At 48.7% G+C, this 18,395-nt stretch overlaps 1 protein-coding gene across 3 annotated transcripts in view; it reads left to right on the top strand.

The window, feature by feature from the left end:
* Positions 1-18,395, top strand: part of ANO2 (anoctamin 2) — a 178,070-nt gene that overhangs the window by 130,172 nt on the left and 29,503 nt on the right. For all 3 annotated transcript variants that reach the window (XR_009556199.1, XM_060254361.1, XM_060254362.1), the window contains exon 15: positions 15,189-15,263. Coding sequence is in view for 2 of the 3 variants with exons in the window: in XM_060254361.1 (XP_060110344.1) it covers positions 15,189-15,263 (75 nt within the window). In the remaining variant the exon portion in view is untranslated. The remainder of the gene's footprint in view (positions 1-15,188; positions 15,264-18,395) is intronic.

An 18,395-nucleotide genomic window follows, 5' to 3' on the forward strand; every position in this document is an offset into this window, starting at 1 on the left:
CAGGTCTTGTTTTACTGCCATATTCCTGGCACGCAATGCCTGTCTTGACGAGGTAGGAGCCTCCCAAGTTCACCTTGAATTTAATCCACCAGAAAAACAGGGAAACCATGTAGATACTGAGCTACATTCTATGAGGATGCAAAGGGAACCTTTCACTGCTGAATCTTGTAAACGCCCACAGAAAGCAGTGCTAACATAGGGAGTGATTACAAAATCTGCCCCCCTTGGGAACACTAGCCTTCCTTCAGTAGCCAGCCCAAAGGCTCACAGGTGTATTTGTTGGGAGAGGCCTCCCTGGCCAAGGGATTCCTGGCAGGGGATAAGGGGCGGTGGTATTTTTCCAAAAGGAATAGCTGGCCAGAGTGCTGGTGATTTTACCTCTTCAGAGTTTCTGCTGCAACACTCAGAGCCTGCAGGAAGATGTCCTTAATCCAGACGCTGAAAAGGTAACAATTAGGCAGATTGATGGGCAAGTATACAGGGAGGTGCTTGAGAACTCTCTTCTCTTCTCTATTAACATTTTGCTGACGTTACCCCTTTTTCCCCCATGTCAAGCATTAAGCGGAGGGTGTGCCTTTTTTATTAATGAAAATATCAAACAATAAACCACAGAAGGGCTTTTGCAGTAGATCAGGGATGACATCATAGTTCTCGAGGACACCTCTCTCAAAGGGCAAGTCACCGATAAAATATTGCAAGGTGCTTAAGATCTCCAGTAGAGGTTCCTCGGCAGGTTAATTGTTTCTCTTGGCTACACGTCTTACGCTTACTCCTAATGATACAGGGAAATGAAAGAGGAGCATTTAAATGGACGCTGTTAACCCAGCGCTTGTAATATACAGGCCGAATCGAGTGGCTGGGCTTGGGGAAGGGTTTTGGGCTTTCACTTGTCAGTAGTGAACAGTAATGTGCCCCCTGACACGTCACAAAAAGCTGCCCCGGCTGGATTCTGCAGTCAATTCCATGAGGTTTTAATTCATGAAACCAGGGCGCTTTTTTGTAGCAGGAATTCCTTTGCATATTGGGCCACACCCCCTCTGATGTAGCCAATCCTCCAAGAGCTTACAGTTGACCCTGTACTAAAAGCCCTGTAAGCTCTTGGAGGATTGGCTACACCAGTGGTGTATGGCCTAATAGGCAAAGGAGTTCCTGCTACAAAAAAGCCCTGCATGAAACAATGAGCAAGCATAAAGGAAAGCATTGGGTAGATAGTTATATCGTGACAAGATTTCGATGCCAGGTCAGAAGAGCACTGATGCTCTTCAAGGGCTTGGCATACTGCCATCAAATGGCCAGTTGTGACACAGGGCCTAGAAAGGAAGGGTGCGCTTTGCTTGGGGTGATGAAATTGCTCAAACCGTTCCTTTCTCTTTTCTACTCCTCGCAAACTGATGACGTAGCTTCAGTTTACATACTCTTCCTTCCAGAAGGTGGATTCAGGAGCAATCTCCCCAAATATTAATACAGTGCTTGCAAAGTGTACTTTTATGGTAGTCTGTACACCAGACTTGTAAGGCTGGCCAGTGTTATTTGTTACTCTGATTACAAATAGGAGCTGAGTGTGAGAGAGATAGTGTGGTGTAGTGGTTAGGATCTGGAAGGCCCAGGTTCAAATCCCCATTTTGCCATGGACGCTCATTCAGTGTCCTTGGGCCAGTCACATACTCTCCACCCAACCCTACCTCACAGGGTTGTTGTGAGGATGAAGTGAAGGAGAAGTAGGGTTGCCAGGTCCCAACTTCCTGGGGGTGGTGGTGGTGGTGGTGGTTGGGAGCAGTGTTCCCTCTAGGCTGAGTTAGCATGAGCTAGCTCACAGGTTCTTAGCCTCCAGCTCACACATTTTTGTCTTAGCTCAGGAAGGATGACCCCAGAGCACACTAATTGATGCAGTAGCTCACAACTTTAAGGCCAGCAGCTCACAATTAATGCCAGTAGCTCACAAAGTAGAATTTTTGCACCCAGGACTCTGCAGCTTAGAGGGAACATTGAAGCATTCTGGGAGGGGGTGCCATCCTCAACAGCTATGCATGTGCACGCCCCCACCCACTTTCCCCAACCATTTAAAGGGATCTTCCATTTAAATGGCTGGGGGGGAAGCGGGTACTGCCACCTTCTAAGCTCAAGATCTGGGCTTGGAAGGCCAGAGCAGGGGGCTCCCTGCTTTGAGATTTTTGGGGGGAGCCTGGGTATAATGCCATAGAGTCCACCCTCCAAAGCAACCGTTTTCTCAAAGGGAACCAATCTTGGTCACCTGGGGGATAAAGTGAGAGATCAGTTGTAATAGCTGGAGATTTCCAGGTGCCACCTGGAGGCTGGCAATCCTATTTGAACTGGAGCCTTCTTTGAACAAAATGGAACCAAATGTAGACTGCCTAGGCTTGCACTATCTCTCTGTGCAAGAACAACCTACTGTGTAATGTGTAAAAGGCTGGGTAGATTGCTTTTTCCCCACATTCACAGAACTTTAGTCATTATGATAAGAATAATTTAGATGCACATGGCCTTGATTTAGATATCTTCTGCACTGATTATGGCTGGCAGTATTTCGTCAAGTCACTGGGCAGCTATGAAGTGCGGAATGCACTAGCAATGACCATTGGTATAAAAGATCCTAAACCCTGTTCAGGCACAAGGACTATAAAAATAAACGCACTATTCAAGACCATATCATGTCAGTACAGATTTGTCCATAAAATACATCTTTGTATCTTGAAAGCCTTCTCTTTAAATTGGTGGTTATATGTTGCCTTCAAGTTTTCCAAATAAAGTGTAGACGATCCCAAGGTTTGGACAGGTCTTGAGAAAGCAAACGATCCTTAGAGATATTAGTAGTGTAGCATGACTTGAACTCTACCTTCCCACGTGCACCTGGGGAGAGTAGATCATTTTCAGCCCTGGGGGAAGCCTGGTGAACTTGGCTAGCCACACATGAGTCGTGCCTCCAAGCATTCTGATGCCATTCTGGATTGCACCTTTTCTAATATTCAGAACAAATCCTCCCTGTGCTTCCACAAAGAGGCGAACTGCTTGCTCTCTTGTTTAATTTTCTCTCACTTGATCAAGCTCATCTGCGGTGAGCAACTTTTTACGGAATAATGCCCCAGTCAAAGAAAAACACATCTTTTCCTAATAACAATGCACATTTTGTTAAAATTGCTTAAAACTTTCCAGATGCTTAATCTGTTGCTAATTTGTTCACCCTTACTTGGACACAAATGAAATTTTATTAGTAGTGAAGGAATGACTCCATTTTGCAGTCACAGAGCTGCACGTTTTTAAGAGGCTATAAGGCTGGTAAAGTGCTATTGATGATTAAAGGACTGCACCATTGTAAAAGCGTATCCAGGACACCTTTATTTTTACACATAGGACAAATACTAAAAATATAGGACTCTAGTAAATAATGCCCAGCAGCCCAATTCCAAACTCCGTAGGAGACCTAGGATTAGCCTTGGGGGTAGAGTTCTTAGGAGAAATTCTCTTAATTCCTTTTACCCAGGATTTCTCCCTGAAATCCAGCAGTCCATTTTATTTGCTCTTTGTTAAGAATTTGGAGCCTGTTTTGAATAACTTCTGTTTTGATCAAAATAGAAATTCAAAGAGGAGGAGGAGGGGAAGGGAGATTCAGCAAAATTTCAGAATTTTATTCTGCAGATGCTCAAAGCAGACAATGCCTTCCCACATCTTCCCATCCCTCTGTTAGGTATCTTGTGGTGTGCAACACCCCCTCCCCCCAAAAAAGTACAAGGATTGAAGCTGCAAAAGGGTGCATCAAGGTATAACACAAAACTACAAAGAAAAATCAAAGACAAATGCTTTTTTTGAAAGATAATAATAATCAATGGTGGTGGAGAGTGCTGTCAAGTCACAGCTGATTTATGGTGGCCTTGTAGGGTTTTCAAGGCAAGACGCACAGAGGTGGTTTGCCATTGCTTGCCTAGCAACCCACGACTTCCTTGGTAATCTCCCAGCCAAGTATTAACTGGGGCTTACTTTGCTTAGTTTCTGAAATCTGATGAGATCAGGCTAGCCAGGGTTATCCAGGTCAGGGCAGAGAAATCAATACCAATATCTTTAAAAAGTAAATTTCAGAAGAAGGAATTCCACTCCCCATAGCAATGGTACCTGGGGATGAGGTACATGGTTAATTGAAGCTAGACTTAGGATTTGAGAAGTGGCATATAAATCGTTTGAACGCATATTATATGCATTTAAAATTAAATGAAAAATATTAATAATATTTGGAAGCCTCTTTGAGGAATGTTCTATTGAAACATTTTTCTCTTGAAGTGCTTCAGATGTTTCTCCTTTGAAATTTACCTGCTCACAGTGAATTTCACTCCAGGTGAAATTTTTAAAAACTCCAGTCCCAAACATTTCTGTGTGGAGGGTTTCTGTATCAGCTTGAAGACTTCCCAGAAGACATGTAGGTGGAGCGCGATCTCAATGGCACAGGTGGAAAAAAGTGGGATATAAAAACTTATTCTTTTTCTTCTCCAATCCTCTTCCTCTTCCTCCTCCTCATTCTCCTTCTCCTCCTTCTTCCTGAATTCATAATCATTTATGGAGATTAATAGAGATATAAAAAATAGTGTAGTTGTCTGCACTAGTGTGTCGCATCTAGGGGAAACCTAGAATGTGATGTAGGATGGGACTTGGAATCATCTGACACACTATGATTTTACAGTAAAGTTTCTGGCAATTCCTAGAGCTGCCCAATATCACATCTTGGTTTCCCTCAGAAATTATGTAGCAGTGCTGATGATCTCATCACCACCTGCCAGGCACAGCCTGGAAGACACCATGCTCCAATAGTTCCATTCCTACTTGGATGGAGGTGGTGCTGGGAGATAATATCTCAGTCCTAAGATACAGGTGCTGTCTAGTTCTATAGGGTTCTGCTTTATCCATCACAATAGTTAACATTTGCATGAAAACTCTGGGCGAGAACTTCCAGGGGTTTTGAGTAAGCTGTCTTCAATACTTAGATACATTCAGTTGGCTTTCTTTTTTAAAAAAAACTCAAGCTAGATGGTAGATATTCTGAACTGCTGCCTGGAGTCAGTGATAAGCTGAATAAACTGCAGCTCAGAGTGGATAAGACTGAAGTTTTGTTGGTCAAGAATACGCCCAATTAATGACTATTGTAAATGGAAGTCCAATTCCCTTATAGGAGCAAATTTGCAGTGGCAGGTGGGGGGGGTTTGTTCTGTGTCTCAAGATGAACACCAGATCTACTTTATGGGGCTTGATACATTTAGCAATCTTCATATGTGTCCCAGTTCTGACATTGTTATCCATGCTCTGATCCCATCGATCTAGATCACTGTCTCATGCACTTTGCCTGGAGCTGTCTTTGAAGACAGTCCAGAAGTTCCCGATAGTCTAAAATGTAGCAGCCGGATGGATGACTGGTGTCGATTACGGAGAAGAAGTCTTGCCAGCATTAAGTCATGTGCATTGACTGTTTGGTTGTTTCTAGGACCAATTTAGTGTGATCATTATTTAAAAGCCCTAAGTGACTTTGGTAATGGCCTATCCAGCTATAAAGGACTATCTGCTCCCATACAAGCCAGTCTGTCAATTGAGTTCTTCTTTGGAAATATTTCTCCATCTGTTTCCACTGAGGTGAGAAGAGACAGGGGGTCAGGGCCTTCTCAGCTGTAGCATTTTGGGAAGGTTCTTCCCCTATCCACTCAGTTGGCAGCTTTCGTTTTTCCAGGCCTTCTGTTAATTGTTACTTTCTGTTTCATGTATGTAATTTTCAACTTGTCTTTACAGTGATTTTTATCAGATCTGCTGATCTTTAAAGAAATTCTGAAGTGCTGTTCCGTTTGGTTTTACTGTTTATCTGTTGCCATTTATAAAACCGCTTTAAGTACATTATATGATTTTGATAACTTGGTGGCTTGTTTCATACAGATTTGAATTTTTATTGTTTTAACTGTGTGTGGGATTTTACTTTCTTATAAGCTGACAAAGGCTTTTGCAAGATAACAGGTAGACAATTGACATGGGTTGGATCCAGAACAGAGCAAGGAGGTTTGCTAATGGGAGTTGAACATTCCAGGGCTTTTTTTGCGGCAGAAACTCCTTTGCAGATTGGGCCACACATCCCTGATGTAGCTAATCCTCCAAGAGTTTACAGGGCTCTTAGTACAGGGCCTGCTGTAAACTCTAGGAGGATTGGCTACATCAGGGATTTCCTGCTACAACCCCCACCCCTGCTCCTATCAATATAAATCCAATAAAATAAAATAAATATCACCCTACTGAGCTCTTTAAACTGCGGCCCCTGAGGGCAATTGCAGGTTTGCAAAAGACTGCTCTTCCTTTCTGCTTGCAGAAATATGTGTATTTGTGCTAGTGGAGAATAGTATTTGGATCCCACTCAATTTACTGGTGTCTCAACTGAACAAAACTATGGTTGCCAGCCTCCAGGTGGGGCCTGGAGATCTCCCGCTTTTACAACTGATCTCCAGCTGGCAGAGATCAGCTCCCCTGGAGAAAATGGCTGCTTTGAAGGGTAGACTCTATGGCATTGTACCATGTTGAGGCGCCTCCCCAAACCCTGGCCTCTCCTGGATCCACCCCCAAAGTCTCCAGGTATTTTCCAACACTGGCCTAACAACCCTAACTTCAGCCTTTCTGGGGGGAAAAATTGATAGCCACACTGGTGCATAGCAGATCCCCCAAACTGAAATCATGTTATACTGTTTACTAAGACCAGGACTTTTTTGTAGAAAAAGCCAAGCAGGAACTCATTTGCATGTTAGGCCACACCTCCTGACATCACTGGAAGTGACATCACCAATTCAGTAGGCTGCTTTCTGCATATTGACACAAAATAGTACAGTGCCATCAGCTACATTTCGTGGATGTGTGTTCTCGCACAGCTCAATGAGAAACCTTTTTTCACACCATGTGCGGCGAAGTGGGCAGTGGCAGGCCCAGCTTCTCCAGGGAGGGGGTGCTCGTGGGTGACTCTGCATCTCTCACTCTCTTTGCAACTCTATTGGAGGCCGGAGGTGGCAGAGAGGATGGAGTGCGTGGTCTGGCTGTGGCTGCCTAGTGCCTTCCCTCTGCTAGAGATCTTTTTTTGAGCTGGAGCCCTGGTCAAGCCAGCTGGAACTGTGTTCCTGTGCATTCCTGCTCAAATAAAGCCCTGACTAAGACCAACCAAAACAAGACAGCACATTGTGTAAGTTTTCACATTCTCCAGAATCATTTATCAGGGTATCCCCAACCTGGTGGAGAACTTGAAAGCATGCACAACATGTGTTACTTGGTTTGTCTTAATAAAGGTGTTATATGACATGTTTCTGCACTTGTCTTCATCAGCTTGCATACGGTGTGTGTGTGGTGTGTGTGTAGGGGTGTTCTATTCTATGTCCACAGTGTTGGACATGTGCTGCCCTCTGATATGCATACATAGTTCTCTGTGTACTGGAAGGTAATTAGAGGAAATTCCATATGCCGGTATAGCTTTTGGCATGGGATGGGAAGGATTCTGTGAGGCTCTCAACACAGCAACTCTCTGTTATAAGAGGTTGTCTTTGGTTCTTCTGTTTGGCACAATGGCTTTCTCCTGTGGCACTGCTGAGAATCATATCTGTAATCTGTACAGGCGACAGAGCTGTTAACTGTTGCTAAGAGACTTCAGCATAACATCATAATTTGAGCAGTACAAATTGCAAAGTAAATTTGCCAACTGGCCTATTTCCATTAGGCCAAAGTTGCATATATTAAAGCAAATAATGTTGGTTGAATGGTTGACTTTTGAGATAATTTTCAGATAAAATATTATCTATGTTGGAGAGACTAAAAAGCTTACACAGGTGGAAGCAATTTAACAGGTTTTCTGATTTTAGTGGAGAAAGCTGTAAGCAAGTAGTCGAGCACTTGTGATACCGGTTGACAGTTTATAGAAAAGGATGTAGGCACAAGTTCAGCAAACTTAAAGCAGTTTATTAACAAGAGTAACTTTAACAACTGTCAAATTGAAGTACTGCAATGGAGTTGGAATAATTAAAATTAAATTATCTTTTTTTTTTAATAAACTGACTCTTGTCTCTAGGATGTCTGTTTATTGTACTGTTTATTGACCTAATTAAAATGCCCCTTTCCAATTAAGTAGCATATGGAGGCGAAGCTTTGCTGATTTTGGTTTTAGGCGCACAAAATATACAGCAATAAACATTCATTTTTCAAATGATATTGACAGATCAATTCGCTTTCGTAGATTTTTCAGTGGGTTTTAGGGAAAAGTTCCCCCGCTGGCCTGTAGCGTGGTGATGGGGAATGAGTGCCCCAGCCTGGGAGACCTGCCCCTCCATCCCAGATTCAAGCCAAGGCATTTCCAGCTAAAAAAGTATCAGGTGGTAGATGGTGTGAAAGGCCTCCACCAGAGATGATTGAGAAAATAAAAGAAGTTACTTAAGTTCAGATTGTAGCTAGATTTCTGAAGACTAAATTTTAAACCATTATCAGTTTTGCAGAAAAAAAAGAAAATACAATATAAAAATGTCCCATGTTTATTTCAAAGAGTTATGGAAAGCAAACAAGGAATTAATCTAGTATTGCCAGCTCCAGGTTGGGAAATACCTGGGGATTTGAGGGTGGAACTAAAGAAAGCTGGGGTTTGGTAAGGGGAGGGACATTAATGGTGGAGTCCACTTTCCAAAGTGGTCATTTTCTCCAGGTAACCTGATCTCTATCACCTAATGATCAATTGTAATACCAGGAAATTGCCAGCCACTACCTGGAGATTGGCATTCCTAAATTAATTTATTTCTTGACAACAGCATTTCCAGGTGGATTAGGCTGAGAAGTAATCATCTATTCAAGATTACCAAGTGAGTTTCGTGCGAAGGGTGGTGGCAAGTAGGACAGGATCTGTACCCCTCTCTCTTTAGACCAAATCCAAAGTTTTAAGCACTACATTTATAATATAGTGGGTTCTATGCATTGAAGAGGCGAGGAGGTAGAGATAATCAGCTGTTTATTAGATACAGCATGGTAGGTGGCTGCACTACAAAGACTGAGGAACTGGGCCAATAGGGCCAACTATATATAACTCTGGGTTCCTGTGCAATCACGTTATTGGATCAATCAAACAGGGGATCTCTGATCTGTGCAGGGTGTCACGGCCCGAGTCTCTGACACGAAGCTGCGGCTGCTATCGTCCTGGCAACGAGCCAGGACCTCTCGCAGACAGCCCAGGCGAAGCACAGGGAGTGGTCGTAAAACAGTCCAGTTGATTGATAACGTAAACAGGCAGGCTGGAGGGTGAGACGGAAGCTTGGTCAGGGAAGCCGAGAGTCAGGAGCCGGGGAGCCGAGCCGAAAGTCAGAAGCCGGGAAACAGAGCCGAGAGTCAGAAGCCGGGAAGCAAAGCCGAGATCAAACGATACCTAAGCCAGTCCGATAAGCAAAGCCAGAGTCCAGAATACCAGTCTATGGGTCAGGCCGGGTCAGGAATGCACAGGTTCTTTCCGAAGCAAGGGGTGCGAGACGCAGACACATCCAAGGGTGTTCGCTTGTTGCCAGCACAGTTTGGCCTGAGGCCAGGATCCCAGATATACTGCTGGCTAATTGGCTCGTTAGAACTCCGGGCTCAGATCTCTTCTAGCCCGCATGCGCGCCTCTCTACGCCTGTTCCTGAATTCCAGGCGTCTCCTCTCGCGCAGGCGGGCCCCAGGTGTTGGTGAGTCTGGGGGAGATGAGCTAGTACCTGGTGTGGCCAGATTGGTTTCAGGTGGCCCCTGCTGCTGGCTGGCTCCTTCAGGACTTACGTCCTCTGTTGCTGAAGGCATCTGCACAGCAGGGGCGGGGTCAGCAGCAGGCACCTGCTCTGAGTCAGCAGGGGCAGGCACGACACTATCCCCCCCCTCAGGCCCCCCCTCATCCAAGCCGCCTGGCTTATCTGGGTAGGCCTCATGAAACTGCCGGAGCAGGTCAGGGGTATGCAGGTGGGCAGCCGGTTCCCAGGAGCGATCCTCGGGAGGGTAGCCTTCCCAGTCCACCAGGTACTGGAGTTGACCTCGGTGCAGCCGGGAGTCTAGGATCTGGTGGACTTCAAACTCTTCCTCATCGTCCACCAGCACCGGTGGCGGAGGCGGTGGTGGAACGTCCCTGTTTGGGTCCGGCGCTGCCGCTGGTTGGAGGAGGGAGCGGTGGAATACGGGGTGTATCCGGAGGTGGGCCGGAAGGCGTAGGCGGAATGCCACGGGGTTGACTTGCGCCTCTATGGGGAAGGGCCCGATGAACCGATCGGTTAGCTTGGAGGACCGGCCAGGAGTCCGGAGGTACCGGGTCGAGAGCCAGACAGAATCTCCGACCTTGAGGGGGGCTCCGTCCTGGCGATGTCGGTCCGCGGCCAGTTTGTAAGCGTCCTTGGCGCGCTGGAGCTGAGTGCGCAGGAGGGCGTGGAGCGCGTGGAGTTCCTCAAGTCGGTCGGTGGCTGCGGGAACGTTGGCGGAGGGGCCGAGCGGAGGGAAGAATCGGGGGTGCAGTCCATAGTTGGCGGCAAACGGCGTGGTCCGCGTAGAGCTGTGGACTGCGTTGTTATACGCGAACTCTGCCAGGGGTAGCAGAGTGGCCCAGTTGTCTTGCTGATAGCTGGTATAGCAGCGCAAGTACTGCTCCAAGGTGGCGTTGGTCCGCTCGGTCTGCCCGTCGGTCTGGGGATGGTAGGCGGAAGACAGGTGTAGTTCTGTCCCCAAACCGTGCTGGAAGGCCTGCCAAAAGCGGGATGTGAATTGTGGGCCCCGATCCGAGATGACCTGCGTGGGTAACCCGTGCAGGCGGAAGACGTGGTTTAGGTACAGCTGGGCAGTCTCCGGCCCGGATGGTACTCTGGCACAGGGGACGAAGTGGGCCATTTTGGTGAACAGGTCCACCACAACGAAAATGCAGGTGTGGCCCTGGGATCGTGGCAGGTCTACGATAAAGTCCATGGACACCACGTCCCAGGGACCGGCGGGAGTCGGCAGGGGTTGCAGGAGACCGGAGGGCTTGGCCGGTACGTTCTTGGCTCGGCGGCAGACCTCGCAAGAAGCCACGTAGCGACTAACGTCCGCTCGGACGCGAGGCCACCAGAAGTCCCGGGTCAACAGATGGGCGGTCTTGTGCTGCCCGAAGTGCCCAGCCGGGGGGGCATCGTGGGCCAGCCGGAGGATGCGGGATCGGAGAGGCCCGGGAGGGACGTACAACTGCTCCCGATGGTAGAGCAGCCCATCCCGGGTGGATAGTTCTCCGGCAGGGTCTTGCTGCGGTTCCTGCAGGTGTTTCTGCGCCCACGGGTCGGTGTCTTGGCTGGCCTGTATCTCGGCCACCAGGGCGGGTGCGGTCAGAGTGGCGGCAAAGACCGAGGGTGGCAGAATACTAGCCCTGGGGGCTTCGGTGGCACTAGAGGTGTTATAGTCCGGCCGGCGGGACAGAGCGTCGGCTCTCTGGTTCTGGGAGTGCGGGACGTAGGTGATGGTAAAGTCAAATCGTGAGAAGAACAGGGACCACCGGATCTGCCGCTGGTTCAGCCGGCGGGTGGTCTGCAAATGTTCCAGGTTACGATGGTCGGTGAAGACTTGGACCGGATGCCTGGCCCCCTCAAGGTGGTGGCGCCAGACCTCAAAGGCCACCTTGATAGCCAGGAGCTCTCTCTCCCAAATGGTGTAATTGCGTTCGGCAGCCGAGAGCTGCCGGGAGTAGTAGGCGCAGGGCTGCCATGGCTGGCTAGGCTCGTCCCGCTGGGAGAGCACGGCTCCGAGGGCCACATTGGAGGCGTCCGCTTCCACCATGAAGGGCAAGCTCGGGTCAGGGTACCGCAGAAGGGGACTGGAGGAAAAACTCTGCTTGAGCTGGCGGAAGGCCCGGTCGGCTTCGGGGGTCCACTGAAAGGGCTCCTTCGGTCGGAGGAGTCTGGTCAAGGGCTTGGTGAGGTCGGCGTAGCCCGCGATGAATTGCCTGTAATAATTGGCGAAGCCCAGGAGGCGCTGGATGTCCTTCCGACTTCGAGGGGCCTGCCATTGAAGGATGGCGTCGACCTTCCGCGGATCCATCTGGGTTCCCTGGGGGGAAATGATGTGCCCCAGGAACTCAACGGACTGGAGGTGGAAAGCACATTTCTCCAGCTTGGCATACAGGCGATTGGCTCGGAGTCGCTGTAGCACCTGGCGGACGTGGTGGATGTGCTCCTGTTCGGATGCAGAGTAGACCAAAATGTCATCTAAATAAATGATCAGGAACCGGTCTAGCAGGTCACGGAAAACGTCATTCATAAAATGTTGGAAGACGGCGGGGGCATTGGTGAGCCCAAAGGGCATGACCAGATGTTCGTATTGGCCATACCTGGTGCCAAAAGCGGTCTTCCACTCATCCCCGGCTTTGATACGAACCAAGTTGTAGGCCCCGCGAAGGTCGAGCTTGGTGTAGATCGTGGCCCCTTTGACGCGGTCGAGGAGCTCAGGGATCAGTGGGAGCGGGTAGCGGTTCCGAATGGTAATCTTATTGAGGGCCCGGTAGTCGTTGCAGAGTCGCAGGTCCCCGGTCTTCTTCTTAACGAACAGGACAGGTGAAGACAGGGGCGAGGTGGAGGGTCTAATGAACCCTCGGGCCAAGTTCTTGTCCAAGTACTCCCGGAGGGCAGCCAGTTCCGGGTCTGCCATGGGGTACAGGCGGCCCGCGGGTAGCGGAGCGCCGGGCACCAGGTCGATGGCGCAATCGTAGGGCCGATGTGGGGGAAGCTGGTCTGCTTCCTTCTCATTGAAGACGTCCGCGAACTCCTGGTAGGGAGTTGGGAGTGTGGTGGCGGCCCCCAGGAGGCTGGTGGTGCGTGGGGAACCGGGTTGGTTGACAGGCGGCACCTGAGTCGAGTCGGGTGGTAGCGGGGAACAGGGTGCGAGGGTACTCGAAAAGCTCAGTTCACGTTGCACCCAGTCCACATGGGGGTTGTGGGCTTGCAGCCAGGACAGGCCCAAGATAACAGGGAAGCGTGGCATGCGGGCCAAATCGAAGGTCTGCTTCCCTTGGCGCTGTTGGACCCACAAAACGAGTGGTAGAGTTTCGTGGCGGACCGGCCCCGAGCGCAGCAGACGACCATCCACTGCCTCGACCAGTGTAGGAGTTCCCTTTTCCCGAACGGGGACGCCATGCTCCTTGGCAAAGTGGCTGTCCATGTAGCAGCAGGCAGCCCCTGAGTCCAACATGGCATGGACGAAGATCCACCGGTCGTCGGGAAGCTGCAGGCGGATCGGGACCAGGAACGGGGTGGGTGGTGGATGGACGGAGCTAGAGGACCTCAAGGAGTGCCCCAGGCCAGGAGATCCGGCTAGACCTGGGGCTGGCCTTTTACCGAGGCAGCGGAGCTCGGGGTGCGCTTTGATTTGGCCGGGCAGGAGCTTGCAAAATGCCCGTCCCCTCCACAATACAGGCACAGGTTGTGGGTGCGCCGTCGGTTCTTCTCCTCAGGGGTCAGGCGAGGGCGGGCGCCGCCCAGCTGCATGGGTTCTACAGCCGGCGGTAAAGCTGGGGTACCTGGAACGGGAGCCGCCGGGGGGGGCCTTGTTGGAGTAGTGCCCCTCTTCTGCCTCTGGCGCCGACCTTGCAGTCGCCCATCAATGCGTAGACACAGCAGGATCAGGTCCTGGAGGGCGGCTGGGCGGTCGGTGCGTGCCAGTTCGTCCAGGACGGCATCGGAGAGGCCTTCAGTGTACTGGTCCACCAAGGCAGCTTCATTCCAGGCCAGGTCTTGAGCCAGCAGCTGGAACTCTGTGGTATACTGAGACACAGAGTTCTGGCCTTGGTGCAGAGCCCGTATCTTGCGATTAGCTGTCTCAGCACGCACAGGGTTGGCATAGGCGGCCTGGAAGTGTGCCTTGAACCGTGTGTAGTCTGCTAGCAGCGGCGAGGGCTCTAGCAGCAGAGGAGTGGCCCACTTGGCCGCTGGCCCTTTAAGCAGGCTCAGGATAAAACAGACTTTTGTTTTGTCTGTAGGGAAGTCGCCCTGCCTTATCTCCATGTATAGTTCACACTGGGCGAGGAAGGCAGGGAACTCTTCCAAGTTTCCTGCGAATTTCTCAGGAATGCTCACCGGGCAGCGAGAGCGGGGAGCAGCGGCGGCAGCCAAGGCCACGGCATTGGACGCAGTCTGCTGCTGCAGAGTAATCACCGCTTGGGTTAATTGCTGCACCTGGTCTAGGAGCCCCGGCAAGGGGTCCATGCCTCCTGCCGCTTGGTCCGTCATGAGCGTGCCTGGTGAGTTTTGGGTGCTGGCAAGCTGTCACGGCCCGAGTCTCTGACACGAAGCTGCGGCTGCTATCGTCCTGGCAACGAGCCAGGACCTCTCGCAGACAGCCCAGGCGAAGCACAGGGAGTGGTCGTAAAACAGTCCAGTTGATTGATAACGTAAACAGGCAGGCTGGAGGGTGAGACGGAAGCTTGGTCAGGGAAGCCGAGAGTCAGGAGCCGGGGAGCCGAGCCGAAAGTCAGAAGCCGGGAAACAGAGCCGAGAGTCAGAAGCCGGGAAGCAAAGCCGAGATCAAACGATACCTAAGCCAGTCCGATAAGCAAAGCCAGAGTCCAGAATACCAGTCTATGGGTCAGGCCGGGTCAGGAATGCACAGGTTCTTTCCGAAGCAAGGGGTGCGAGACGCAGACACATCCAAGGGTGTTCGCTTGTTGCCAGCACAGTTTGGCCTGAGGCCAGGATCCCAGATATACTGCTGGCTAATTGGCTCGTTAGAACTCCGGGCTCAGATCTCTTCTAGCCCGCATGCGCGCCTCTCTACGCCTGTTCCTGAATTCCAGGCGTCTCCTCTCGCGCAGGCGGGCCCCAGGTGTTGGTGAGTCTGGGGGAGATGAGCTAGTACCTGGTGTGGCCAGATTGGTTTCAGGTGGCCCCTGCTGCTGGCTGGCTCCTTCAGGACTTACGTCCTCTGTTGCTGAAGGCATCTGCACAGCAGGGGCGGGGTCAGCAGCAGGCACCTGCTCTGAGTCAGCAGGGGCAGGCACGACACAGGGCAGCAGGGATTTGGATCCTGCTGCCCATTGTTCCCGAGTTCCCAAGCTCCATTCATATGGCTCCAGTGAGCCAGGCAGGAACACCTAATTCATTCTGTACTTGAGTCCCGTACACAACAACACTAAATTGCTTTCTAATGCTTCCCTGTGTTCATTGTTGTTTTTCAACAGGATGAAAAAGACAAACTGACCTGGAAAGATCGTACCCCTGGCTACCTAGTGAACTTGGCATCAATCTTATTTATGGTAATTTTGTTTGCATTTAATTGTATTCTTTCATGTGGTTCTGCAGCATGTTTTCTTTGACTTGCAGGGTTTTTCAAACCCAAAAGCACACATTACCGTTGCTACTTTCTGTCCACTTAACTTACCATTAGAAATGAACAAGTGATGGGCTCCGAAACAGAAGAATGACGGCCTTTCTGGCAATAGTGCCCCAAGCCAAAGGACTTGGCAGTGGACTTGCCTGTGGGCTAATGAAAGTGAAGAAAACTAGGTTAAGTAATATGAAGTAAGCAAACAGTGGCTGTATTTTAAAACTCCATATCCCAGCGAGAAGAGAGGCTCTCTGAAAAGAAGCATGGGCTGTTAATAATGGAGGCACAGCCTTTTAAGGTTGCTGTCAATAAAGATTTCTTGAGGGCCTGCCTACATTTTATAGCATCTCACCATTTCAGTGCTGCTGAAAACAGAATTCCTAACAAACACCATCTCCACGGGGCCACTACAAAGTATTTTGTTGCACACCAAAAGGTACATCCATCCCTTTCTGGGCCTGCCTCACTGCCAGAAGGTTCAAGACATGTCCCTGTGGTAGTGCTTGGCAGAGACCTAGCTGGGTAGCATTGGGGGTCCAGGAGGGGATTCCTGTTGCCCCCCATGATACTGACGAGTGGGAGTGAACGGATCTCCTGTGGTGCATTAACACCTTCCTCATTGCACTACCCCAAGGAATTGCTTCAAGGGATTGGTTAAAGACCCTGCCCTGCATGTCTGCCATCTTCTCCTGTGATGCAGAGCTACAGCTCTCTGCAGCTGCTCTTTGGCTGCATGGAACCCCCATTAAAAAATTGTATTTTGGTCCATAGTACGTTGAATTGTCCCAAACAAATTCTGTGTACAATGGTCTTTCTTTTCTAATGTATTGGACCTCTAAATTTCAAGATGGAATCTGACTATGGGTAATCTTTACTTTGAGGATGGTTAATCTTTAGTATGAAGGAGCCCCATGGCACAGAGTGGTAAAGCTGCAGTACTGCTCACAATCTGAGTTCGATCCCGGCAGAAGCTGGGTTCAGGTAGCTGGCTCAAGGTTGACTCAGCCTTCCATCCTTCCGAGGTCAGTAAAATGAGTGGGGGAAAAGTGTGGATGACTGGGGAAGGCAATGGCAAACCACCCTGTAAAAAATTTTGCCGTGAAAACGTCATGATGCGACGTCACACCAAACGTCGTGATGTGACTGGTGCTTGCACAGGGGACTACCTTTAGTGCTACCTTTTACCTTTCTAAATCTTTATTATGTTATAATTTATGATATGGAATTAATTGGTAAAACAGTTTTGGGTTTAAGAGCTTGTTAATATCTATTTAATGAACAAAAAATAAATCCGAAGTGGTTTAAAACATACCTAAGCAAGAATACCTACAACCTTAAATCAGTGACAGTAATATGTACACTCATGTTAAAGGCTTATAAACAATATAACTGAAGCACTGGAATGATGGAGTAGGATTATCCAGGGCTGGAAGTGACATTTTGATTGTCATTTTCAAAAGAGCGTGATCCCAGAAAATTAATTATGAAAGCATGCCATTAAAAATAGTTCAGCAACACAAGACTGGTGTTCATTTCTATGCTGCATATACTTAAATATAGACAGACAGACAGACGGCTAGATCTAGAGATGGGCATGAATTGCATTTTTGTGGTTTGGTTCATGGTTTGTATGCAGGCACTTTCTGCTTTCCACTGAAAGAGGCGGCAAGCAGAAAGCAAATGATTAAATGGCTCTGAGCCATTTAAACCTCTGCTTTTTGCTCTCCGCCACTTTTTGTGGGAAGCAGAAAGCAGGAGTTTATATGGCTTGGAACCATGTAAACCCTTGCTTTCTGCTCTCCATGAACGTCCTTAAAATTCATGGAAATCCATGGCAGCTCTTCAGTTAGCGAACATTGTTTTGCAAACCACGAACCGGCCAAAATTCTCATGAATTTTTGTTTGTTTGCCAGCTTGTGCCCATCTCTTGATAGATCTGTACCTTAGTGATCACTTGCTGACAAACTGTAATTTTGCAGTTTCTGTCTTCCCATGATTTGCCCTTATCAGCAGCAAAGACCTTGGGTTGAAATTCTTATTAATAAGAACTACTTAAAAGACAAAAAAGTATCTCTCCCCAGTCTACCCCAGCAAACAAATTTCCAAATGAGATTTCATTTTTTGCTTTGCTTCAAAGCAAAAAAAAGAAAAGAAATCTTGCTGTGGGAACCCAGCCTTTGAGTGGCATGATTGACATGGCTGATATACATGAGTTAAAAGTCAAATCCTCAGCTGCAATTCAATACTCTGTGACTTTGGGGATAATTCTTTAGAAAGGAGTCCTCTCTATTCACACTCCGAATGTTCACACATGGCCCGAAACAGCAACGTGGTTCGTTCCCATCGCTTGCAAATAGTTGCAAAGTCTCAAAGATTTCACATCGTCAAATGACAGCCCCTGCAATGTATAGCCTAGACCAAAGTCTGTGGGAAAATCTGTTGACATCAAGTCGTTCTTTCTACAGACAAATCTCAACCATACGCAACACATTATATGAGGAGCGCTTGAGTCTGTTTCCTTGTTAAATCCCCCAAACGAGAAGAATGTGGGGACTTGTAAAGCCCTCGTGAGAAATTCTGCTGGCCTTAACACAATTCTTTTACCTCCCCCCGCCCCCCCCCCCCCCCAAAATTCCTTACATATTTTGTTTCAGGAGGAACTCCAGATTTACCTCAAAACATATAAGGAATTTTGAGAGAAGGTTATATACATATACTAAAATCTTAGTTTTCCTTCTTTTGCCCTTATGGAAAGTCAGTGTAGGCATAATTTCCCAAACAGGCTTTTCTAATACACCACAAAAAAATAATACTACTGCTGAACAATTATATAGCATTTCTGAGGCTTCAAAGAGCTTCACATACATTATCTCAGAATTACAGCTCTTAAAGACTTAAGTTATTACTCTCATATTCAGGGCTTTTTTGTAGCAGGAACTCCTTTGCATATTAGGCCACACCCTCCTGATGTAGCCAGTCCTCCTGGAGCTTGCAGTAGGCCCTGTACTAAGAGCCCTGTAAACTCTTGGAAGATTGGCTACATCAGGGGTGTGTGGCCTAA

The sequence above is a fragment of the Heteronotia binoei genome, chromosome 14, assembly GCF_032191835.1.
Source record: "Heteronotia binoei isolate CCM8104 ecotype False Entrance Well chromosome 14, APGP_CSIRO_Hbin_v1, whole genome shotgun sequence".
Classification (NCBI taxonomy): Eukaryota; Metazoa; Chordata; class Lepidosauria; order Squamata; family Gekkonidae; genus Heteronotia; species Heteronotia binoei.